General features: G+C 38.7%; 1 protein-coding gene across 2 annotated transcripts; it reads left to right on the top strand.

Moving 5' to 3' along the window:
• The first annotated feature begins 306 nt into the window (after positions 1–306).
• LOC140933232 (uncharacterized) lies at positions 307–23,419 on the top strand. 2 transcript variants are annotated; one of them, XM_073382751.1, is made up of 18 exons: positions 307–438; positions 551–603; positions 758–818; positions 4,370–4,464; positions 5,767–5,847; positions 8,211–8,286; positions 9,415–9,491; positions 10,514–10,595; positions 11,232–11,326; positions 13,623–13,769; positions 15,870–15,924; positions 16,462–16,560; positions 16,633–16,762; positions 16,930–16,988; positions 18,139–18,230; positions 19,193–19,255; positions 20,803–21,100; positions 21,955–23,419. In XM_073382751.1, exons 1-18 carry the CDS (start codon positions 324–326, stop codon positions 22,002–22,004), a joined length of 1,728 nt encoding a protein of 575 aa, XP_073238852.1. In that variant the 5' UTR covers positions 307–323; the 3' UTR covers positions 22,005–23,419. The 2 variants fall into 2 exon arrangements, with proteins under 2 accessions (XP_073238852.1, XP_073238853.1); XM_073382752.1 differs by having other exon boundaries at positions 18,142–18,230; positions 21,955–23,417.
• The last annotated feature ends 2,781 nt before the right edge of the window (positions 23,420–26,200 follow it).

Here is a 26,200-nt window from a genome sequence, read left to right as displayed (position 1 = left end):
CAGGCTTTCTTTGTTGGGTCGAAAACTGTCATGATCTTCTTTCTCAGTTCTGTTGGACACCTTACCGGGTTAAGTCCTGTTATCTGAGATCACTTCTCCCCAAATTTCTAAAGTTGTGCATATACAGAAGCCTGAAATAAATATAATGCAGCAAAGTCTCCTCTTATAAAACAGAAACGCATTTTGATAATTAGAACAATCTATCTTCCGGTGAGAAACCACTGAAACACCCGTTGAAAGACGGAAGTGTTGTTACATGTCACGTGATTTCTTTTGCCCGCAGCTTGTGTGACACTGACAGGAAAATATTTATCGATGAAAAAATGGCGGACGCTTCAAATGGTTCTGCGACGCTCGAATCCGAATTAGATGAAACCCGGAAGAGACTGGAAGTACTAGACAAAAATTACCGAAACCTTAAAGGATTATCTCAAAAAGGTAGTGATTTGTTGCTTGGAGAACAGTTTGTGAGACAAAGTGCTTGTCGTAAAGTTTGCTCAACTGTGAAATCTTCGAGTGGTCGATCAAATCAAATGTTATTCTGTTTCAGCTGTCGCTGAATTCGAAGAACTACAGAAAAAACACCAGGAGTATTACCAAAAGGTGAGGTTATTGTTTGCCAATTGTTTTCTCTTTATAGGTAAACTCCAGCTGATTCATGGAAGCATTCGGAGAATGAGGAAAAGTCAATTGCTAATTGAAAAACTAATATCAATCATGTTGATTTAAGCTTAGCTTTTCTTTTTCTTTTTATTAGTACAAGGAACAAGAGGTGAAATATTTGAAGGCCAAAGGAGACTTGGAAAAGCTCAAGGAAGGTACAGTCGACAGTAAATATCAGTGCAAAATATATTATAACTTCCACTGGAAGTGGAGACGTATCTGTAGTTTTGCGAATACGTAAGCTTAATATTTAGCTAAAACATTGCGAGTGATCAATTTCCAGCGTTTCATTAACAAGCTGCGATGAACCTTCGATATTGCATAGTTATTCTGAATGAATAAACCAATTCGTCGTAAAACTTCCTGGCCATTTTGTGTATAAGCTCGAATGCTAAATCAAAGCAAATACTGCATTATTTTGATTTGATAAAGTATTGTATAACAGATAGGTTTACTTACAGCACGTCTTTTCGTCGGATAAACTAGCTTTAGCTTACGTTCTGTTTTGGCGTCATTTGCTTTAGGAAAGACAGCTGCCTTCCTGACATTTTAGTTAAAAATAAAGAAATGGGTCGATGGTTTACTTTCTAAAAACAGTTTTACTTCGACTTGAATGCAGGTTGAAATGATCGTTAATTTGGAACATTTCTGCTCTTAATAGGCTGGAGAGGGAAAAAAAAACGTTATTTATGAAATTAAGCTGGTAAAGTTACAGGTATAATCTTACGAAGATTACACAAAAAGTGACGGCTTATTTCTGTTTCAAGATTAAGCTAATTAGTTTCAGTTTAGGTATCGTACCACGAATTTCCATGTTTGGAGTCCTTAAGACGGAAATGGAACAAATTCAGCATAAAAACCCAGTAATAAAGTGAGAAAGTTATTCTAAAGGGGAAGTTTCGATCAATTCGTTGTCATTTAAACCTATAGTTAATCACCAAGCTCAAGGCTTTTGTATAGGTTTTTTTATTCTCGAGGCTCTTTTGTGTTGATCTGAAATAACTGAATTAAATATATGCCCGGAGATTACATAAATTTAGTGCAAAAATTTCTAAAAAAAAATCATTTAATTCACAAAAAAATACTGAAATAATATTTGTCTTTTAATATCTTATTTCAAGTCAGAGGACTTGTTGCATCTGTGAAATTAAATACATTATTAATAAAATTTTTCTTTCATTGGCCTATTTTTTTCTTTTTAAGTCAGGTGTTGTGACAAAAATAATATTATAGGAAATAGTGTTTTTCTCTGAGTAAATGAATGTGTAACATTTAGTATTAATTACATTAAAATTTGCACAAGTGGATTAAGGTTTTGGTTTTTTTCCAACTTATTTTTTGTGAATATGGTGTCAGATGAGGTGGTTTTTAAAGTTGTCAGTTTTTTAAAAAATTTTTTAGTCTGAGAAACAGCTAAAATTTCACAATGCTACTAACAGTTTCTCAACGAAATGAAGTCCAGGGTTGTCCTTAAGAGCCCGGGGCCGGGGATTTTCCCTGGCTACAATGAGTGTGACCGCTGGCTACTTTTATTGGAAAAAAAAAAGAAAACTAGAACCAAAAGATATCCCTAGCTGTTTGTTTGTATTTACCCAGCAACTTGAAATCTTACTGACAACCCTGATGTCTGAGTAACAAGCACAGAAATTTGGCCATACTGATGACGTGTCACCACCCTGACCTGGGCAGTGATTGTGACTGCATGGTTGGAAATTTGCTTTAACAATCAGAAGCACTACCCAGATCTGGGTAGTGACACATCATCAGTGTGGTCAAATTTCTGTGCTTGTTCCTCTGATGTCATTTCGTAGGAAACCTTTATTAGTGTGAAAAAATGTTGGCTGTTTTGGCAGCCTATAGTATTTTAAAACAAACTTAAGAAAGTGCAGATTGACACGGGATACCGTAAAATTCTGAAAATAAGCCCCGTGGCTTATATTTTTCAAAGGCCCTTTTTGAGGGTCTTATTTTTGGAGGGGCTTATCTATGGAGGGAAATTTGCATTTCAAAATCGATTGGGCTAGCCTTATAATTGGAAGGAAATTTACCATTTTGGCTTTGTTGTACTTTGCATTTGAGGGCAATTTCCAAGTACAAGCCCCTGGGGGGCTTATATTTGGAGGGGTGATTTAATGGAGGGTTTTTTGCATTATGGGTTTGGGGGGCTTATATTTGGAGGAGCTTATAAATGGAGGGGCTTATTTTCGGAATTTAACGGTATTTTGCAATTTCTTTTTTTTTTTTTTGATTTTCATCAAGAAGGTGGGCTTTCCTTGAATACCATTATTCCATCGATTCTTACAGTCTTACGATGGATCTTTTGTCAGTTTCATGGCTGGTTATATTTTACTTTGTGGTCGTATAATAATAAAATATAATCATATTGTGTCTTGGATACTCACAAAACAGAAATTATTTATTCAATTGACCTGTTTCTGTTACTGGGCTCATGTTAGCCTTGTAGCTGGCGTTTTTTAGGGGTGTTTTTTTTTTGGTAGTTAAGATAACAGATACAGCCATAAAGCTGAACCAAGGTCAAACCAAAAAATCATGGCGATGGGAGCAAGGGGAGAAGGCAGTACTGGGGAAAAACCACCTCCATTCAACCCCATTAGATTTTTGAAACCTGTTCTCCAGGGGACAGAGCAAATGGCATTCCTGATTGTGGCCCACAGAATGTCAACCTGCGAGCAGATGTGAGATTCCCAGTGGATACAAAGGCATTCTATTGGTTGTATGGTGGCTTCTAATGTCTGACCTGATATATTATTAACATGAGATAAAAAAATTAACTAAAATATACACAGTATACATCTGTATATATATCTATTACATATTCACCTACCTTAGATGTCAAAGAGGTCCGCAGTTCTAAAACTCCAAAGAATAATAATTATTCTTAAAAGCGAGCATGCTATTCTGAACAAGAAATATTTCTGAAAAAGTGAAAAAATTATCCTCACATTTATATTATAATATATAAAGAAAATAACTGAAGACGACACTCCAGTGATCAGTCTGTGTGAACTTTGCCATTGGCCTATGGTGTGTCAGCAATCAAAATAATAATATATACACGTAATAATTCCAATCTTTTGATTTTAGGGTGGAACTTTGAGCCCAATAATGAAATCTCATTCCGATAAACAAAATCTATTTCTAAATATCAAATGAGCACAAAGTGCTGAAACCATTGGTGCGACAGTTGTTTTCGACAGCTGTCAAACTTCTAAACATGTCACATCACATGTAAGCCAAATTCCTTCTTTCACAAGACTGGAAGGGGCATTTCAAAAATCACAAGGGGTTAATTGTGGTGGTTTTTCTCCCTCTCTTTCTCTCCCTAGCCCTCTCCCCCATGGTTTTTTCATTTTGACCTGCATGCGGCTGTATAAATACGAGCCAAAAACAAAAATAACACCAAAAAACCCGCCAGCTACGCAGGCTTGGCTCATATAATGATGGGGACAAGAATGCTCATCATCTTGTTTAGGGCCATAAATAGTAGGTTTTTGGTTTCACTTACTTAATGTTCAGCATTATTATTGTTGGATTAGTGATGTTAGGCAACAGTTGAACCAAATCAATTTTTTATGTTTATTTCCCTGCTAATGCTTCTTGGGTTAAATGTCCAAGATGCGAAATTTTTTACCAGACATTCACTGCTTCCATTGTTTTTTCTTTGTTTATTCCTTGTATCTTACAGTCTCAAACATTGCACTGTGTGAATATGAGAATTTGCATGAAAAGTTTGAGGTGGAGCAAAGCTGCAGGACAAAGGCGGAGGAGTTTGCTACCAATGTATGTATTGATGTGAAGTATATATGAAATAATTCATTTTGAACTGCGGTTGTAGATGAAAGTGAAGAATGATCATCGCAGTAAATTTTCCAATTTAAGTAATTGGAAAGAAGAAGCCTGAAAAAAAAAATATATATCAGGGCTTCAAAGGGATTCGAACCCGTGACCTCCGCGTTACCGGTGCGTTGCTCTACCAACTGAGCTATGAAGCCACACATTGGGAGCGAGGTCAATTTATTGAGTTCATATCTCCCGTGAGGAATGAAATGATGTGCAGTATATATGAAATAATTCATTTTGAACTGCGGTTGTAGATGAAAGTGAAGAATGATCATTGCAGTAAATTTTCCAATTTAAGCAATTGGAAAGAAGAAGCCTGAAATCCCTTTGAAGCCCTGATTTTTTTTCAGGCTTCTTCTTTCCAATTGCTTAAATTGGAAAATTTACTGCGATGATCATTCTTCACTTTCAATGTATGTATTACCAAACTAAGCTACTAGCATTACGGTTACCGTATTAGAGTTGATTGGTATTGAAAGTGACTGATGTTTTGATAGCCTGTGACCATTAAGTCAAAGCAGAGCAGTCATTAAGGGCCGTTACCAGAAACACCTGTTATAGCAGAGGGCACTTGATGTTATCTCCGAATGATCAAAGTGGTAAACTAAGAAAGACACTATAAGTTTTGTGAGTTATGGGTGAATCTTCATTTCGTATGGCTGCTTCAAACCTTAATGACAGCCCTGCAAAGGGTAAAGAAACTGTCATTATTCATTTTTGGCTCTGAACAGGTGTGGCTCATTGTGGTTGTTGTCCGCTATTATTTTGTTTGAGGCTGGAGCGAGGTAGTGAGGCATGCATATATAGCAAGATGTGCTGCACGTGTATCCACAACACTGATTAACTGATTATTTTGTTGTTGTTCTATGACTTAAAAAAGTGCTCAGATCTGTCAAACAAACTTTTCCTTGGTTCTTGTAAACTTAGCTAATTAAGGTGTCACTTTGTCTCCCTAAATCCTTTAAACTCATCAACAGAGATGAGCCTGGGGGAAGTGCCTGCGAGGCTAGTGATTCCCGAAATGCAGGCGAGTGCAACGTGTAACCGTGACAACCCTGAGAGTGGCATTGACCTAGGCAACATCATACTGCTAACCACTGGAACCTTACATACATGTACATACCCTTGAAGGGTAAATTAAAAATAAATGTAGTTTTACAGCGTGGTGGTGACCAGTGACAGATTCACCAATCAGCTGATAGCCACTTAAATTGTTCTTCTGTGATTTGAAATCCCTGATAGATGGTTCAACAAAACAAGGCTCTCAAGCGACAAAGCCAATTGCTTATCTCACAAATTGGCTCTGGAGAACAGCTCAATCTTGTAGGTATTTTCTGTCTATAATAGAATCTCATAGGCTACTCACTTGACAATAATTTTTAGATGGCCTTCAAACATACACTAACATGTTTGCAATAACTGGAAATGATTAAATTGTCGAAGAAGCCACTATTATAAAGAAAAAACGTCCAAACGGACTCATCATTGTTGGCCAACAACTCCCAACATTCTTGGGAGTTGTTTCACCATTTGCAGCAACTAAAAGTTTGACCGGTTAAAAACTTTGTGCAACAACTCCCAACAACACGCAACAACCAGCAACAGTGTGTGCAAATGGACGAAATATGTATCATCCAATAATGTTGCATCTATTTGCATGGGGCTTAATGCTTTTTCCTCTTTTAATTTCAGTCTTTTGTTAAATCCGGTATTTATTAAAAGTCTCACTGTAAATATTCCATCGTGCATAACAATTTGTAACGTTACAACTTTTTTCACTTTAATATTCCCCATAATTATAAAATACCACAGTTTATTAATTAATTAATTTCAGTTTATTTATTAATTTCAGTCTTTTGTTAAATCCAGTATTTATTACATTGTAAAAGTCCCACCATAATATTCCATCATGCACAACAATCTGTGACGTTACAACGTTTTTCACCCTCATATTCCCCATAATTATAAAATACCACAGTTTGTTACAGTGATATCATTATTCCTTACCATTGGTTAGTTTAGATAATTTTGTTGTGACAAGTTTACCTTAATGTTGCAGGTTTTGAAACACAGACAAATAAAACTTGTTTCTATAATCATTTTGAGCTGAGATGCATTTGTTAGTAGCATTTTCTTTACAGTTTTGAGACCGTGTTTTTGTAATAAAATTACATTGCTTGGTAATCCTATTGTAATAATAGTTTTTCCAAGGGTATTGTACCTGTCAACTTTGGAGAATGTAATCTGTTTAATTCATGATCTAAGATTCTTGGGCTTCATTACACCAAAACAAATGAAAAAAAAATCTGAAAATGGAACTCTATGTCTTTAGGTTCTCGGGTGTATTTACCACTAAAGAAATGAAAAATAATCTGAAAATGGCATTTTTCGGATTTAGGTTAAAGCACTTTAACTGTATTGGCGTGGTATAGGCCAACTAACAAAGCTGGTAGAAAAAAGAAATGTTACCGGTCGTTTCGATGCAAAGTTGTTTCGATACAAGTTTATTTATTCGAGGTGTAAATCGTTCCACAAACCACAGGTAACCCACGCTCTGTAATAGTACCACAGTACGGTTCCAGTAAAATTACAGTGTTTGTATGGGGTAAAAATACGATCCAATTTGAACAAATTACTACAAATTATCACGAAACTTCGTTGGAGCAATAAGGACAACAACAATTAACTGCAGAGTAAGTTTCATTGATCTTTATTTAGTATTTCTTAGAAATTTTAGGATCGTATTTTTACCCCATACAAACACTGTAATTTTACTGGAACCATATTGTGGTACTATTACAGAGCCTGGGTTACCTGTGCACAAACTTTGCTTGAAGAAGCAAGATATTCTCCCAACATGTTTTTCTTGTTCACTCAAAAACTATACTTGAAGTGAACAAAATTTTTGTGAAATTTCACTGCTTGAGTTTGTATCGAAGCGATTTGTATTGAAACGACAAGCAGCTAGTGCCCATGATGAAAACTGCTGGGTCCATCGGTAATTGTGCCAGACAATAAAGTGTATTTATTCATTTATTTTCGCTGCGAGGTTATTTTATTTTCCCGTCGATTTGCTAGGGGAGGCTGAAGGAGACAAGGTAGCCTGTTCACAGACCCTCTATTTTCTCTAAAGAGATCGTCGAGCGCGCATATGAAACAATAATTAAGAGAGATTAAGATTCACGTTTACAACAAACGGCAAACGTGAATTTGTACCCTGTTACCAAGTTTTCCCCTTAATTGCCGTTTACTGTTTATTACTTCTACGCAACAATAAGTAGTTTCACGCCAGTTTTATCCATAAGAATTGTTCTGGACAGTTTTTATCTGCTTATTTTCCATTCTGAGAAATTCTCTTCTTGAATCTGGCGTTTGCCGTTTGCTGTAAACGTGACTCTCTCTAATAAAAAGAAGAACCGCGGATGATTTATTCACTGTAAGAGCAATGGATGTTTGTGGGGAAAGGAGAACTTGAGTTCCTTTCTCACCCGCCTTGAAAAACCGATTTTGAATCTTAAGTTTAAACTCCCTCCAAAAAACAACTGATTTGGTTTTACATTCAAAAATTAAAGATCCAGAGAAACAAGCTCTAACTGTACTTACCAATTATGTTCCTTTTCTGAGGGCAAATAAATGTTATCCTGTGCATTTTATTTCCAATCTTTAATAATTTATCCTTTATTCAGGAGGAACTGCCTTCTGTTGAGGCCACAGATGATAGCTCATTAAATGACAATGCAGTTCTACATGAAGAAATCAATGGTGAGCTTATGTTTGAGTTAATTTCATGATGATGATCGAAGAAAGAAATTGAATTATAGAACAAGGGAACCTTTATACAACAGACTCCTATACAATGAAACCTCCCCTAATCGCCAACCCAAAATGCAAAGGCTCAGTGATCGCTTACAAGAATCGACGCAAAGGTTGTCTCCTTCTTGAAGAGGCCCGGCCGACACATCTATATTTTGGAAGAGAATTCATTGCATGCAATTTGTAAGTTACGATAATATGTGTAGTTTCAAACAAAGAGATCAAATCACGCCCTAAGTGTTCGCTTACAGGATGAGGAAAGACAATGGCAAATTGTAAAGCCGTTATCCAAAAGTGGTCGCAATCGCTTACGAGAGGTAGTCGTTTACGAACGTTTCCGTCTGCAGTGATCGCTGGGGAAAATTTTAGTGTTTTGGATGGGCGTTCGCCTGTGGGAGGTGGTCGCGCATGGAGGTTCGACTGTATAGCGTACACTTTTGTATAAGGGAAGATATCATGATTCTTTATTACTCTAGAATTTAATAGCTTTTCTCTCCCTGTCTTCCGCTTTGTTTCTTTGTGCGCCCTGTATTCCCCCCTCCCCCTCTCCACTACCTGAACGCCTGGAAAAGAAATTGAAAAGGGCTTGAGTTATTTCAAACAGAGTTCGAAATATTGAAAGCCCTGGCCTCGATTGTTCAAACTTTAGATACTAAATTACTATCCAGCGGATAAGTATTGGGGTGACTAATATTGCATTATCCTCCGAGGCCCTTATCCTAACAACTAATATGGGAGGGAAAAAAGACAAACTAACAGTATGCAGTGATTTCAATGCTTGCGTGCGTGACCACTACTGTTTGGTGGTAGGTTAGAAAGCTACACTAGCCCAATGTTTAGGACTCTAAGAAAGATACGTTTTTCTAAAATCAAACAGATACGTATGAACAACATTAATTAATCGAAAAGTGTCAGAATTGAGGTTTTTTGCGGTGATGTGGTTTTGCGGAAATTAATTTTCCTTTTAAATGAGGTATTGCGGTTTTACCAGCTCAAGTGGTGTATGCTCTGTCCTTGATGATGACGTCTCTGATTTTTAGAAGTCACATAAATAATCAAAGTACTGTATTTTGTTAGTGCTAAAAGGACAACTGGAAGCCTTAAAAAAAGAGTTAAGACTTACCAAAGAGAAATTGACTACAACACAAAATGAGGTCAGTGTTTACTAAAATTGTAAATTCTGAATGACGAATAAAAATGAAATGACTAATTGGTGGTTTGCATGTGACGTCACGACGGCAATGTTGGTGGTGAAGAACAAAAACATTTCTCTCCTCTGGGAACTAATTCTATTTTCATTTAAATTCCTCGAGAAAAACTTTTATCGTTTTGACCCCCCAACATGGTCGCCTTGTTACGTTGTTGCAAACCAAGAATACTAGTGATAATTAATGGTTAGGGAGTGCGGACGAGATCGATCCAACGTCAAACCGCTCTTGCTCCAACGCTGTGTTTTGGGTACGTGATAGAAAGTCCGTCAAAACCCGCGTTGTCAGGTTACAAGTGGCAGTTGTGATCGGGTGGAGTTCTTTGATTCCATTCATTGTTAAGGTTCGGAAAAACGGGCAACAAAAAACATGAAACCTGTCTTGCAACATTGCTGCAAAACGAGTTGTATAGCGATGTTGCGCGTTGTAACACCAACATAAAACCTGTCTTGCAACAAATCAGGTTTGAACGTAGGTGGTGAAACGCGCAACATCGCAATTCCACTCGTTTTGCAGCAATGTTGCAAAAGAGGTTGCACGTTTTTTGTTGCCCGTTTTTCCGTACCTTTAGTGGAAATCCACTAAAGCTCGCTAGAGTGGTCTTAGGCCCCGTCCACACGAACCCTGGTGGCAGAATGTGCGGTTTTTTAAAAAAAATGTCCGAATTCGTGTGAAGGGGGCCTAAATTTCTGCCACTTGTGCCAGTAAGTTGATGTTACACGGGAAGATTCGCAACGACGATTTTTAGCGCAACACAGCGTTGCAATGTTCGAACAATGTTGCAACTATTCGAAACAATACCGCACTGGCAACATGTTGCAACGCTGTGTTGCGCTAAAAACCGTCGTTGCGACTCATCTTTTGTAACATCGCCTTTAATTTGTGCTCAGTTTCCTTTTAGACAAAAGGAATATTCTTTGTTCTGTGAAAAGGGTGTGTTTACTGTCATAGTTTACTTCTACCTTCAGCTAAACAAAGAGAAAAATGCACATGACACTACAAAGAGTAGACTTCTGAAAAACGAAAAACAGTTTAAACAGCTGAACAGAGGTGAGGAATCAATGAATTACTTTGATAAAGTGTTTTTTACAGCGTATAAGCTGAACAGGTTCCTATGATTGTTAGAGTCTTTTGTTTATATAGAACTTAGATATAAACTAATAAGGTTGAGTTTTCCCATTATGTTTGGTTTTGTTGATTATGGATTCTTAGTTTGTAACCAATGCTTCAAAATAAGAAGCCGTGACAGGTGTTAGACTAAAACATGCTCTTATTAAGTGGGGCCGGGGGTATTTACTGTTTATTTTTTTCTCGGGGGAAACCTGAGTGCAAAACGCGAACTGTGATATTAGAACTGCAAGATTATTGAACGAGAGAGAACTTTTTATTAAGATCTGTTTATTCGTCCTTTGCTTTGACTAAAAATTTGAGCACTGTCCATAACACTTAATTTGGTGCGATTTTTTTATGATTGGGATTAGTTTTTGAAGAAAATACTTGAGTGTTTTGTACACGGAGTCTATCATCAAATAATGAAAATTTGAACCTCCTCATGGACACTCAGCCAGATCTTGGGAAAGGTATTTAACTATTGCGATATGATAGATAAAGAAGGAGCATAACAAATGGCTTGTATTGGCACCCTACACAGATCTGGCGCGAATATCTCTGCTCTTTGTATTTCAGTTTCTGTCCTAGCACTTGAAGAGTATAACAGCCTTCAACAGAAATATGAGCTTGAAGCTCACTGCCGTTTTGAGGCTGAAAAGTACGCAGCTGAGGTAAATACTTCAAAATATTAGTTAGATTAAGTACCGTGCTATCGGCAAACGCCGAACGTCAGCCAGCGGTGTTTGTCGTTTGCCGTTCCGTCCGCTGTGTTTGTGGGAAAAAAGAAGGGTGTTAAAAATAATTTTTGTACACAAATTGTCTAAAATATTTGAAAATTAATTATCTGTTAACTAATATGTTTCTTTGTTTCTTAGTTTTTCTTTTAAACTAAGTAAAATACGTATGATACACGACAAGTGTTCTGGGTCGCGGCCATTCACGGGGATTGGACAAAATGCCCAGAGAAGTTGGCATCCTTTATTGATCGAATTTGAAACTCTTGTAGCTTTACAAACAGTCATGAAGAAGAAGAATAATAAACGAAACATAGCTATTAAAACAAGCGATCAAAATGAAGAAATAGTCTGTAGAAATGGCATGCAAATAATCACGTTTTCTCGTTTGCTCCAAACGGGAATAATGTCCTGTTCGCTTTGAAACGGCGGCCGGCAAACAGCAAACGCGGTAAAAGTCAGATCACGTGACCCTCTCTGCCGTTCGCGAGAAAATATACGCGGTGATTAATCTCTATTAACCCTCGATACTTTCAATGGAACGTCCACTGCGTCCAACGTCTTGGGCGTGGTTCGTTTTATTCAGTAAGGATTTCGTTTACCGTTAATTAAGTGGAAACATGAACAAGATGTATAAAAACAGATTATCGTCATCGTCATCTCTGTTCACGCCCGAAGGCGCACAAGGCCTTTGTTAATTAAACAACCTTTTTATTAAAAAATCACGTGGAAGAGAATCAACCGCAATCTGAGTTCTAGGTGGGATTCGAACCCACAACCCTCCGTACTATCGTCGAATGCTCCAACCACTTGAGATTGGAGACTATGTGGTGAGCACCGGTATCTTTATGGATTATGATATGCGAGCGGCATCATGCAGCCACGCAGTCAAACAACGACACATTAATTGCTTAACTGCATCTGGCAGTCACATATTAATAATAAGTAAGTATTAACAACTGATGGTATAGCCATGCATCCATCCAACCACCAATACTGCTGATACTCTTCTACTACTTGATTTCCTAATTTACTATCATTTACATGGTCTTTACATTTTCCGGAAATAATAAGCTTCTTTTCGTTCAAAACATTTTACGCTGAATCAAAACTGATATATTTGCGCCAATGGTGCCGAAAACTTTTGAGTTTCAGTTTCGACACCCTTGGAACCTTTTTAGCTAACTTTAAAAACGTTTAGTAGAGTATAAAACAGCGTATTAGTAACACCTTAAACTTCGAGCGAAGAAAATGACAACCTTATGTTTTGAAATGCTTTGCTAGCTTTTTTCTTTTGACCGCGGTTAGTTGCAGACACCTTTCCTGGCTTTTGTAAACAGCAAAAAAAATTGCCTGAACGGCGTTTATTCTCTTAGTTTAGTGGTTCCAACTTCTGTGTCTTTTGTTAATTTCTGCAACTTTCAATTGACGATTAGCTATAACCCAGGGTTTGGGACTGCGGGCGAGATCCATGCAAACGCTCTTCCTTCAATGCTGTGCTTTGTTTTGCGTAAGTTTCACGTGAAAGAAGGTCAAAACGTGCGTGATAAGATCACAAGTGCTAGAATGATTAGTTTGCGCTCTATGCGTTAAATTCATTCTAAGTGGAAGTCCAAACGAATGCTGGGTACGTACTAGTAATAACAAAAGGTTACGGAGTGCAGGCGACATGGATCGAAGGCAGAAGATGGGCTTCTGTCGAAGGTCAAAGCGCTTTTGCTCCAACGCTGTGCTTTGCGTAAGATTCACGTGATAGATGGCCATAGATTACGAGAGGTAGAAGGTCCAAAGTTGCGTCAGATCAGATTGCGTTCTGTGCATTCCATTCACTCTTAGTGGAAGTCCATTAGAAGCTGGCTAAATATGTGCCGTGCATGAATAATAGCAACCTGGAGATTAGGATTGCGTGCTCCTCTTGTCGCCCGCAAACAGCAACCCGGGCCCAGTTGTTCAAATGCAGTTTAGCGCTAACCCAGGGTTAAATTTTAATCAGGGTTTCTTTTTCTTTTGTTCAAAAGCACTTTCTCTGATGATTTTCGTTATTCTTTTTAGAGCATCCAATCATCAAATGGCGTACACAAGAAGAATTAAACTGACTTTGCTTTTTAAGCTTTCATATCAAAATTTATATTTCGCACTAACCCTGGGTTATTTTAACCCTAGCTTTGAACAACCCGGCCCTGGAGATTAGGATTGCGTGCTAAATTACAGCTTCAGTTTGTTTTACAAACAGGTATTGAGGGAGAAAGATGTCTTGGACCAGCAAAGGAAATATATCTCGGAAACTACCAGTAAAGATGAGCAACTAAAGAAGGCTCTTGAGGAAATTGCCACACTTAACAAGAAGCTTGCTGAAGAAAGAACAGAATCCGAAGAAAAGGTGGGAGATTAAAGCCGGGTGAAAACTGAGGAACGAGATACTAAATGCACGTCTTCAAGTACCGTAATTTTTATTGCGGCCATCCCTTATCCAGTAGCTTTTGTCTAGTCTGCTGGTGGTCATAAAAGCGCTTTTCCCTGTTCCTGAACAAAGGGAAGGGGTGTTGAATTGGATCGATTATTCAGGGACAGTTGCAAATTCACACTGAACAAAACATCTCTCCTTCCCCACCCTCACAACAAAGTTGACATTGCGGTTTGTTTGTTTACTTAAAGGGACTGGTTCACGATAATGCGCATGCGCGCCGTTTTTCTCTTCAGAATAAATTTGTTGGGTCAACACTAAATTCGAAATCGCCATTACCGGTACAATCTTTGAAAATCCTTCGTTTTATTCGGACATCCGTCGCTTTGGCTGGTCTAGTTATACTTCGTTTGTGGTGATTAACGTGTGGTTGTGTCGTTTGACTGGTTACGTTTTAAGAAGACGCAAAAAATAATGTTTTGATCATGAGGTTCAAAAGAGCATCGTGGCCGTCCGGCAACAGGACGTTCTCAAGAGTCTTTGGAGATAGAGAAGTTTAGCCTATCGATCTGGTATGGTTCAAGGAGTAGTGTGTGGCCTACGAAAAGAATACAGGACACTTGGAAAGTGGTTAAAGGCATGATTTCGTTCAACTTTGATTTGATTTTTGACTCCGACCTGTAGTTATACCGCAACAGGCCGCGCGATCTTCACCGATCTGGTACACTTGAAATGTTCCTTGTGTCTTTGCTTTACCATCGTATATGTCTAAGACTTGATGTTTTTAAAATAAATTATTGCCTGAATATTCTGTTTATAATCTAGTTTCTTTATGTGTGCTACTCGATAACATTTGTTTTGCGGAACACTGACCCGATGCAATGCGAATGAATTTGTTCATTTGCTGATAAGCAATTGAAATTTATGCTCAGTTAAGGATAATCTTTATACTCATATGTTGTGTGCTTTTGTCACCGGTCAAGCGCTATTTGTAGGTATTTGCGGGTTTATATAAGGCGAACTGAGAGAACAGTAATAAGATGTTTGTTTACAAATTTTGTTTGCCGATCGGTGACCGCTTTGTTAGCGTGGATACGACCTCGTAAAAATACACGTTGGTAAATGTTTGTTTCAAAGCAGGACAGGGCTGTAAATTTTATTCTTATCGGCTGCAACATATATCTGAGGAGTAGCAAAGAATAAACTTGAATTATGGGGATAAATAAAATCAAACCAAATGCCCGGAAATACTCTCGCGTCGCGAACAATTAATTTGAATTTTGTAAATTTACTTGCGTGCATTTAACTCGCTTCCGATTGGTTGAAAAACAATCAGCTACTGTCAGAACTCACACATGCGCATTATCGTGAACCAGTCCCTTTAACAAACATCGACCAGCTTTGGGGCGGGGTGTGTTTGATATATTTTTTCCTTGAAAGAAAAAGCGCTTAAGGTCTTGGAATCAAAGACTTAGTGCACCAAAGGCTAAGTTAGCTGGAGATCACGTGATTTGGCTTGTGCGACCACCTCTCGTAAGCGACCTTCTTTCCAAAGCACCAAAACTTTCCCAGTCAAAGCCTTATAATTATACCTCTCGTAAACGACCACCCACTTAAGGCGACCGCGACCACTATTTGGGGCTGGCGGTTTAATGATTTTCCATTGTTTTTAACCTCTTGTAAGCAAGCACTTGACGATTGCTCTGATCTCTTATGTTCGCTGCGTGTACTAAGCTTCTTAGAATATACGAAGAACTTTAGTAACAACACGGAACTGCACATATCATAACTTCGAAATTCCATTCCATAAAGTGAATATGCCCGGACATCTTCTCGGAAGAGACCCTCTGTGGTCCTATTCTCTTAAGCGACCACCTCCTGTAAGCGACCTGTAAGCGTTCGACAGTAGATGAAAGTAAATGAAATATTTTAAAGATAGGTAATGGTAGCTAGACCTTTGAAAGCGCCATCAGCTTCGATCCCTTATGCTGATACATTCAACTACCTACTATTTTCAAACGGATGGTCAAATTTAAGCAGTCTTATTGGTGATGAACCCTAATGAATTTGTTACAGATCAAAGATCTTATGGAAGAAATGAAAGTTTCAAAGGATGAAGGATATATCAAAGGTATGTAGCTACCAGCTAGATTACATTGCATAAGACTGTTTTGGGCATTCACTTCCGAGAAGCACCCAAGCGACTGTTGCGGGAAACGCTTTTTGCTAACAAGAAATAGCCCTGTTTTTAGGAGAAGTTACTCCCGCAGATCGTCACATTGCCATGTCACATTACGTGATAGCTTTCACGTCGTAAGGCGGAATTGGAGTGGTTTTTGTCCTTGCGGCGGAGGGTTACAAAATGCGTCTTCATTTCATAATTCAGCGGTCATAGCGAACTCGAAACTGGACTATTGCCGCAACTGGTTGCTTGTTTTTTCTAGTCATTTTTTTAACCTTATCCTTATTAAGATATTAAGATGTGGTCTTTTAAAACAGCAGGCTGCAGAACAGGTGTTATTTTTTCGCCTTTTTTAGGTTAGCGAAGGCAAGCGCGAAGCAAGCGAGGAGAGCCAGACATGTCCCACCCCGTCTCGTATGTCTCGCGTGTGTCTCGTATAAGGGAGAATGTAATGTGATATAATATTTTCCTGGTTCTTTGCAACAGTTACTGAAGAAAAGCTGCAGCTAGCTGAGGAACACATAGAGTCTTTAGAACAACAGCTGGCAGATTCTGAGAAGAAAGCCGTTGAAGCAAACCAAAAAGGTACTTTGCTGACTGCCTCGTTGCTTGGTAAAATTGTTTGTTCTTCTTAATCTGGTGTTTTTGTCTTTTTAGTTTCAGAACTGGAGAAAAGTTTAGAGGAGGCAAAGAAACAAGTTGCTGCACCACCCCCACCCCCGCCAGTAGCAGCTCCACCACCTCCGCCACCACCTCCACCCCCTCCGCCTCCAACTCACCTCATCAAGTAAGTAAACTGTCATTTGCTTCTCCAGGGATAAGGTTATATATTTTAAAATTTGTTGTTGTTGCTTGGTGACGTGGGGGCAAACTAACGTTCAATTTTCATTTGAAATACTTGTGCCATTCATGAACAGGAATTAACTGAATCTTTGGTTGTCTTTTGGTTCTTAGGAAATTTATGAACATCGTGGGATCAAAGAAGAGGAAGGAAAGTCTAAAGCGAGGAAAAGGCAAGTATTGAAGTCTTTGCTTAGTTTTTTTTTGCAATGGACATTTAGCATATAACTCTACAATCGGCGACGAAATTGTTGAGACATTGTACTCAAATAGGGTAACTTCAGAGAACATAAGACTCCACACCCCTCCCCTGTCCCCTCCATTCAAAGTTGGGTTGTTTGTTGTTTTCTAAAGGTAGCTCGAACAGCGGCACAACATTGCATGGAGGGGTTGGGGGAGAAAAAGCTACATTTACCTCTTTTGGAGTCAGGAAAACGTCAAAAATCCCTTTTAGGGCGAAGTGTCTCAACTCATTTTGTCGCCGATTTTAGGTTTACTCGCATTTTAAAACGTGTCTTTGGGGGTGGTAATGGTGATGGTGGTTCTTTGGGGGGAGGGGAGGGTGGCAAACCCTCGCTTCTACCATTTCTAAGGGGAAAGCCCTGGGCAAGTTTGAAACAAGGTTTAGTATGAGCAGTTCAAAAGTATAGAATATTTTTACTTGGATTTGGATGACACAGCTAAACTAGAAAGATTGGCAAATTTACGGAAGGTGTTATTCAATGTTTTTCTCTAGGATTATTTATATTAAATAACGGCTTCCGTGAATAGTAATAATAATTATGATAATAATTATATATTTTGGATATCAGGGGTTTGGTGACATTTGCATTTGCCCTTTTGGGATTATCGATTTTGTCTCCGTTGCACTCCAAGGGAGTTGAAATACATGAAGCATAGGGAAGGAGATATCTAGCGCAGGGTAGTCGTCCAGATTCCCTACTCACCGCTCAGGATTATATCGTCGAGTCACATTACCTCATTTTGACAACCGCTCTCCGGCAGAAACCCGAAACAGTTTCGGCCTTCTGTTGTAGAGCGGTCGATTAACTTGATGGCTTTCGCCACTTTAGAAACGAGAAGGGAATTGAAGCTAAAATGCGTCCCGCAATGATTTGTGGGATCGTTACTGGGGAGGCGTCGGTCAGCAATTGGCCATTTCTTTTTTCTCTTGTCGCTTGTAACAGTCCCAGAAGTCTTTGCGAAAGTTAACTCGCCCCAGGGTCCCTCTCGTTTTTAAAGTGGGGAATGCAGAAATTGTATTAGAAGAGTTTGGCTCGGGAGTGCTTACCCATATTCACTCTATTACAAATAATCTCTCAGCAGCAGCTCCTAAAGACCCAATGGCAAACGCCATGAGTGAAATGATGGAGAGAATTAAAAGTGGAAACATACAACTTAAATCCGTCAGAACAGTGAGTCTCATTTTCAGTCGACTTGTGTCACGCTCACGATTGCATGCAGTTAAACTTGTGCTTAGTGAAATAATCTACCACTGTTTCCTAGTGGTGTGCCGATCATCGATCGAAATCTTTAAGCGATGCTATAATCGATTATTGAAAACATCAATCGATTATCGCGGGGAAAAAATAAAATTTCTTGATGCCTTTTTAATGTTGTCTTAACTAAAAAAGAAAGATAATTTAATCACCCGAAAGCAGAGAAAAAATTCCGAGCTTATATTTTAGTGGTCTACAGTCAAAACTCAAAAAGGTTGTATTATATGTGAGTTTTTTGGAAGTCTTATAAAGACAATTTTCCGATTGTAATCGATGGTCTATCGAGTGGGTCAACATGAATATTTCTGATGGTCTATTAAAAAAACCTGAACTGATTGCCAACACTATTGTCCAGGTTATGGCTCAATTTTGTCCTTGGATTAAATATTTTGTTTCAAACTTATTATCATACATTACCATATGCAAAAACAAGAGAAAATAACATTCAAAGCAAAGATAAAGTTGAACCACAACATTTTCACCTTTGCTGATTATCCAGTTTGTCAAGAGTGAAGTTTGCTAGTGTAAAAAACACACTGAACTGAAGTTCTTCCTTCAATTTGGCGGTGCTTAATTACCAAGTAATATTCAATCGAAAAGTAATTTCCTATAGAGAATAACTTTTTTTTTTTCTCAAAATCAGTAAAGAAATCGGTAAAGCGTGGCGTGAGAGTCTTACACGCGCGAAGCGCCCGTAAGGCGTGTTAGGCGAGAGAAAAAAACTAGCGTCTCCTCCCAGTCTCGCTCTCTGTTTTCAGCCTCGTTCCAGACCTTTTGTTTGACTGCTGACCCGTACTTGAATACGCAAAAATACGGACTGTTTCGCAGCTTAGGAAAGAAAGCACACATTTATAATTTTATTTATTGTTTGATTACAGCCATCCAATAGTAGTAATGACAGTAACGACACAGACGCCATGTCAGATTTGGGAAATTTACTGGTAAGAAGGCAAGAGTATTTCTTACGGGCTCCATGCATGTGTAATTTTTACTAAAAAATAGGAATGTCAAAAATTCAGCCCCAGCCTAGTGGTACCCGCATTGCTAAGATATGAACTGCGAGTTGGATAGGCCGCTTGCGAGTTCCGAAAACCCTCACTTTCAAAATGAGGCTAGGTGCACAACCTTTCTTGTGAAAATCAGTTTTAGTTACATGAGAATGATAAATGATTTCCATATCAAAGGCTGAGCACCTACCCTCGTTTTGAAACAGAGGCCCGGGAGAACTCGGAAATGGCCTATTGAATGGCCCCCCAAGACCTTGCTATAGATATGTTCATTTTTTGTAGCCATGTGCAAGTTTGTGCTTCGAAATTGTCGAAATTTTACACCACAATATGTCGAAAAGGTGCTTAAAAGTTGCTCAGTTTCAAAAACGTTGCCTTCAAAAACTGAAAAACTTGCTCTTAAGCCCCCAGCGATAGGCTCCTTTGTCTACTGCAACCTGGATAGGGTCTTCAAGCATTCTTTCGTCGTCACTTCAACAACAACTGAATCTGGCGTCCACCATTTTCGTTCTGGTGCTGTAGGATGCCCGATGGACAGCCTGTCCGCCCCCTTTTAATACTCAGAAAATGTTTGCAATTAGTTCTCCGGGTTTTATGAGAAGATGTGTCGCACTTGTTCCCTGTTGTTCCATAAGATCGTCAAGATCGATTTCTTACTTTGACGACGTTTTTCGACGACGTATGTCAACCTGAAGGGGACTTTTTCCATTCTGCTTGGGGAGTGGTTTTGCCCATGTCTTTTCGGGCAAATCGTCTCTTTAAGAATGAAGACACCTAGCAATACAAAGTTGGTGGCGTCAAGAAATATCAAAAGGGAAAAAGGGCTCGCTTCCGTTTGACTTGCGTCGCTCAAAAATTCCTTTGCGTAACCTCCTTACTCTTTCCCAGGTAACACTAACATTTGAAACAAAGGTGGCCGCCCGTCACAGTCGCTCGATTTCGACGATCTTACGGACAATAATGGACTGTAAACAGTGTGTCGAATCTTTTTCACTTGGAAAACTTTTGACGCTCTCTATTCGTCCTTATTGAGTTCAGCGACTTCTGTCAATGGCTTGTTTAAGCCAGGGCTTCCACATGATCTGTAACACGATCTGCGACCGGTCTACGTCACATGATCGCAGACATACGTTTGGCGCCATTATCGCACCAAAAGCGAGTTAAACAAACACGACATACCAATCATCGCTAAAGTAAAAAGGAACATTTGCTTTTGTTGTCTCGGATTTTCTGAATACGTCCGACACAGTCCACCGTCTGATCGTTTGGCAGACCTTCACAGATTTTATGAAAAGCAGGCTTAAAAGCCTTCCATATTTCTTTTTCACCTCTTTCTCTTTTCCTATTTATCCTTCATCTTTCCTTATCGCTCACCCCTTTGCAAATGGCCAAAATATTTCGGTTTTTTTTCCTTACAAAGTTCTCCAGCCAGTCAAGCGCTCTACTGACTTAGCTAATCCTGTTTTCCTTTGATATTGCAGAAAACACTTAAGAGGAATCCAAGTGTTGATTTTGGAGGAGTAACATCGCCTTCAGCAACAGATGAACCGGACGTGGAATGGGCTAACATCAAACTGCGTAAGCGCAGTTCAAACGAAACGGCAAAGGCAGCATCTAACGTCGAAGAATCTGGGGAAAATAACAATGAACTAACAAAGGTTGTCCTGAGGAAACCGCGGAGTCACTCTGCTGGAGATATTCTGGATGGAAAACCCAAAGATGAGGCGACTTCAGAGCTGAAACGGATTCTTATGAAACAAAAAGCTGCGGCTGAGAAAGGTGTGTGGTGCGATCCGATACAAATTAATGCAGTCTAATGTATTTAAAAAGGAGCTGTGTCACGAAATTTATGAAAATTAACGCAGCGGGAACTGCCACCAAGTTGAGTGAACGTAAAACGTTAATAGAAGCCATAGATAACACAGCAAATACAGTCAAAAGGACAAACTTGAGGAAGATTACATCTAAAACGGATTGCAATTGTGGTTTTGGAAAACTTGTTGGCCCAGTTGTTTTTCAAAGTTTATTTTTGTTTTCTGTAACGTTTGAAGTAATGCTTGAGAGGTATATTTGTTTGACACCAAGCTGTAATTTTGTCATTCACAAGATAGTTGCTTTCGTCCTCTAGCCCGTCCCCCCTCCCCGAGAGAGCCTGCTCGCAAGCCAAATCTGTAGCTTTCATTTAAATGGTCACACTACTGGATTTCGTTCACAGACTCGATTGTTAAAACTTGCTGCAAGTTGTAGTCGTCAGTTTAACAACGAGAAGGGGACTGGAGCTGAAATGTATCCCGCAAGTTTGTCTGGGATCGTTACTAAGTGGGGACGCGCCGGTCAGCTATTGGTCAATTTTTCCCTGCCCTTAGCAACAGTCTCAGAAGTCTTTGCAAAAGTTAACTCGACTTAGTTTCCCTCTTGTTTCTAAAGTGACGATTGGTGAAGTTTGTGATTAGCTGGGAAAACAATAGGGATTGTGACATAACAATGCCCCAATCCCTGCAAACTATGGAAGTGCAGATTAAAGGGGACCAATGAAATAAGAGGTTTTGAACGGTGCAGGTCAACCTTTTTTTGCACCTTTAAGATTTGATATGAAAAGTTGCTTACTTCAATCTATGTATGTTACGTTTCAGAGGTTGTAGAGGAGAAGAACGGAAGCCTTTATGAAAATGAAGCCAGATGAGTGAAGTGAATAGTTTTTGCGTAGTTGAATTTAAAACAGTATTTAAACTACAATCATTTCTTGTCTTTTAATTTTGGTCAAATTACCATGTTGTCATCTATATCTAAACCGCTTGCGATCCTTTTCAGTCGAGCAGCCAAACTCAATGAGTCGGTTTTTTAAAAACAGAGTGTAGGCGCGGTTTATCTGAACTGCCTTCAAAGCCATTTATGATTTAGCCAACCTCGATAACTAATCAGCAAGTCGACTACAATCTTCCATGGTCAATACTTTTATCGACCATAGAAATGAGGTCAACTTGTTCAAACTTTGTAGTGAAACCTCGAGCCGCAGTCGAGTGGTTTCACTGCAAAGGTTTGATCATTTTGACATCATTTCTATGGTCGTTAGTATAGGCCATGGAAAAATGTAGGCGATTTGTTTTTTACAATAACATTGACACTTTTTGGCGTCCGTTTGCGGTGAAGTTTATTGGGGAGAATCGCTCAAAAGAGAAAGAGGAAAACAAATTGCGCCATAATCAAGTCATTTCCATGGCCTACACTCTCATTGACCATGACTCTCGACCAATCAGTGTGCGAAAAATCGCTCTGTTATTGTAAAATCGTTGTTTACTTTTAAAAGCATCAAGAAGGCTGGAAGCCCAGGTTAGAAAACCATAAATTGGCCAGTGATTTTCAATAACCACTACGTTTTCCCTCCATTTGCTGGCACCCGAGACATTCCAAAAGGACTGGTAGTCTAGTGTCTGCTAAGTGCAATTCATAAACAGCGCGGAAAGGTAAGCTGAATGCTAAATAACGACTGCTCTTAGCATTATAGGGCACATAATGCCTGGATCGTACGTAGTTAGATTTTTAGACTATTCACGGACTCATTTTACTCGCTAAAAGACGCCTAACCAAACAACTTATAGTAGGATTTCTAGTAATGGCGCGTGAAATGTTGGGAATTTCGCGCAAATTAAGTTGGAAGGAACGATCTGGATCAAGAGGTCAACAGTCGACTCTCTCTTAAGGGACACCTCTATAAAACGGACACCTAGAGTTTGTCCGTGCCTTTCTTGACTCCTTTTATTTGGCTCTCTATAAGACGGACATTACTCTTAGACCAGGGTTCGTACAGCCTTAATTTGCCCTACAATTTTCCAGACCAGGAAAAAGCCTTGAAAGTGGAGATCAAGTCTGGAAAAAATTGTAAAAAGTCTTGAGTTTTATTTTCAAAGCCACAACCAGTCCTTTATAAGTGTTTCGGTCCAACCTTATTAAATCTTGCATGTACGTTTGCAGCGCATCATGAATAAAGCTTTGTTCCTGCGTTTTTTAATGTCTCTGTTGAGGGGTGAAGGGCAGGTTTCCTGGTTTTTGGCTTGTCTTGGACACTATCCTGAGTGGCTAGAACGCGTGAGCTATGTATATTCAGTCATTCAACTTTCTCTAAGACTAACACCGATGGGATCGGCACTAAGTGTACGACTAAGAGTAGTTTCAGTCTTGCAGAGAATCAAATAAAGGGAGTCAAGAAATGTAGGGACCAAGTGCAGGTGTCCGTTTTATCGAGTTGTCCGTCTTAGCAGGGGCGGATCTAGGGGGAGGGTGCAGGGGGTGCGCACCCCCCCCCCCTGAGATGACCTGCAAAAAAAATATATATGTGTGGTTTTTTGGTGTTGAAGTAGAGCAAGAGACGAGTGCACCCCCTCCTAACAAAAAACCTGGATCCGCCCCTGCTTAGAGAAGTGCCCGTTAAGAGAGAGTCGACTGTAAATCACTAAGCTAAACAAACACAGTCTGGGAATATAAAGAGGCCAATATTGTGACATGCATTTTTGTTCCGCCCAGTGGGAAAAGAAATCAAGTTTCTTTAGTGTAAGCAGGGAAGGAGCAAAAGGTGAAGATTTTCTCGGATTATTGCATTAAATTTAGCCTTTTTTAAGGACAGGCTTAAGAGACATTAACTACATTACATGTAAAAAATGGTGATGGTCTTACACAACCATGCGGAAAATTTGAATTATATTAATTAATGAGAAATGGTAGTTAGGTATGAGATAATAGATTTACAGGGACATAAATTACGATTTAAGTTGTAAGTAATCCTAAGTATTTAAATGGAGTTTTATATTCTTAAATTTGAATCACATGCTTCTAGTCACATGATTTGACATGTTTTAGCTAACCGTGTAGATGTTGTGGTTCAATTTTATCCTTGGTTGAAATTTTATTTCCCTTTGTTTTAAAGTCATTATCATTCATTACCATATCCTAAAACAAAAGGGAAATAAAATTTAAACCAAGGATTAAATTGAACCACAACATGGACACTAGATATTTATGGTAATGTGAAGGCAGATTTACATTTGTTATACCTTTGTCGTATGTGTTGCGTATAAATAGGCCGACGACACGGATCGGATATCGGATATATTTAGCAGGGACAAAATCGCGACTCGCACTCGCAAGAAAATGTCGTGGGGAAGTGTATATGTCAGGATATCATTCAGGTTCAGTGTGGCTTTATCATAAGCAAATTACATGCAACGAAGTTTTTCCATGTAAATAAGCCTAAACAAAGAAGCTTTTTCCAGTTTTAACAACGATGAATTGAATTTAATGTCAGTAGATTGAATATGCAAGCCGTTAACACAGTAATCACGGCAAGTAAATAACCTCTGTTTTAGATCGGTTATACGCTTTTGAGACTTTAATCGGTCTTGACTGTAAAAAAGCACTATTTTTTGAGCAACAAACAAAGCAAAGGATATAATATTGATGTTGTTTAATTTAGCAGAATTCGTTAAATTGAGGATGAAATTCACCACGAAGAATTATAGTGACGGAAGGGAATATGATTGTGATGATACTGTGATGGGCGGGGTAGCTTCATTGAAAATTGTAGGTTTTGCAGATCGTTGTCAGAAGTGTTCATGGGATAATGTGTGGAAACACCTTATGGGCAGCTCCTACATTACTGGATAATAGCCCTTAAAGAAATTCTTAGAGAAGTGTTGCTATTCAGGAATTTTCCTGCTTTTGTTCATGCAGGCCAATAGTTTAAAATCGAAATAGAAAATGTGCATGACATTGCACTCGAAGTCCTTGTTTGTATTTGTATTTGTAATTCTTCACTTTAGCACATAATTGCACATACTAATATTGATTAAATAATTGACTGTAGTACCGAAAAAGAGAGGGACCCACAAGTTGGTTTACTAATACTGTTCCCCTTGCTATAATTTTTATTTAGGACCTGAAGCCAAGGCGAGCCTGCTTAGCTGCTAAGCATTTAAACAACAAACTTTTTATTATTATTAATAGTATGACATACACCTAATTGCAACAAGGTTGTCATAGGAAAAAGCAAAAAGCAAAAAGTTAAATAGGAATTAATTAGCACGTAATTATCATAGTTTGCAACATTCTCAACACAAACGCTTATAGTTGAATATTAATCACGTAATATGAGAGAAATCATTTGCGTCAGTTTCTTGGTGTCATTCTAATGCAATTCGAGGCTGATTCTTCTAGCGAATTTCAAACGTGCTCGAATTACAAAGGTAAATCAGATAACTACTAAAGAAATAATAGCTCCATTTTTTTCAATAAATATAGCCTGGGGTAAATTCCAGGAAAGCGACGCGTGTTTTAGATTAGTGCTAAATAGAAAAGCCAGTCTGCGTATGGTTTGCAGTGCACAACACCATCTGATCACAACTGTCAAGCAACAAATCAGGGGCGTAGGCAGGACTTTTCATCGCGGAGAGGGTAAGGGGGTCCTCCGCCAGTTCCTCACCTGAGCCACAAACCAAGCTTCGTTTGTCAGGACATAATAGATTGGCGACTGAAAGTGCGACAACTGAGACATAACATTGCTCGCGTCAATTTACCTTTTTCTTTTTCGAATTGTGCGACTTCTGTTGATGGAGAATGTTGGCTCTAAAATGACTATGGCGCCTGTCTATCTTACAGCGCGGAATTACAGAATTATCTCTTGTTATTGTGAATGAATTCTTAAATAATTGTCAAATAACTAAAATACGCAAATATAAATCACATGGCTAATTTTTTCCTATTTGGCTTTTTGCTTTTTTCTATGACAATATTATTGCAATTAGGTGTATACAGTATGAACTACTAGAAATACACAAAGTACACTATCTACATGTAATAATGGCTGATACAAAGAATATTTAGGTACTA

The sequence above is a fragment of the Porites lutea genome, chromosome 4 (assembly GCF_958299795.1).
Source record: "Porites lutea chromosome 4, jaPorLute2.1, whole genome shotgun sequence".
Taxonomy (NCBI): Eukaryota; Metazoa; Cnidaria; class Anthozoa; order Scleractinia; family Poritidae; genus Porites; species Porites lutea.
Note: the sequence above shows the minus strand (reverse complement) of the source record. Positions and strands in the feature narration are given on the sequence as shown.

What these genes read in the sequence shown, in the direction of transcription:
- LOC140933232 (XM_073382751.1), top strand. Translation starts at nt 324, where the DNA reads ATGGCGGACGCTTCAAATGGTTCTGCGACGCTCGAATCCGAATTAGAT. An exon ending in TAAAGGATTATCTCAAAAAG is followed by an intron (nt 439 to 550) that starts GTAGTGATTTGT and finishes ATTCTGTTTCAG; the next exon opens with CTGTCGCTGAATTCGAAGAA. An exon ending in GGATGAAGGATATATCAAAG is followed by an intron (nt 15,925 to 16,461) that starts GTATGTAGCTAC and finishes TCTTTGCAACAG; the next exon opens with TTACTGAAGAAAAGCTGCAG.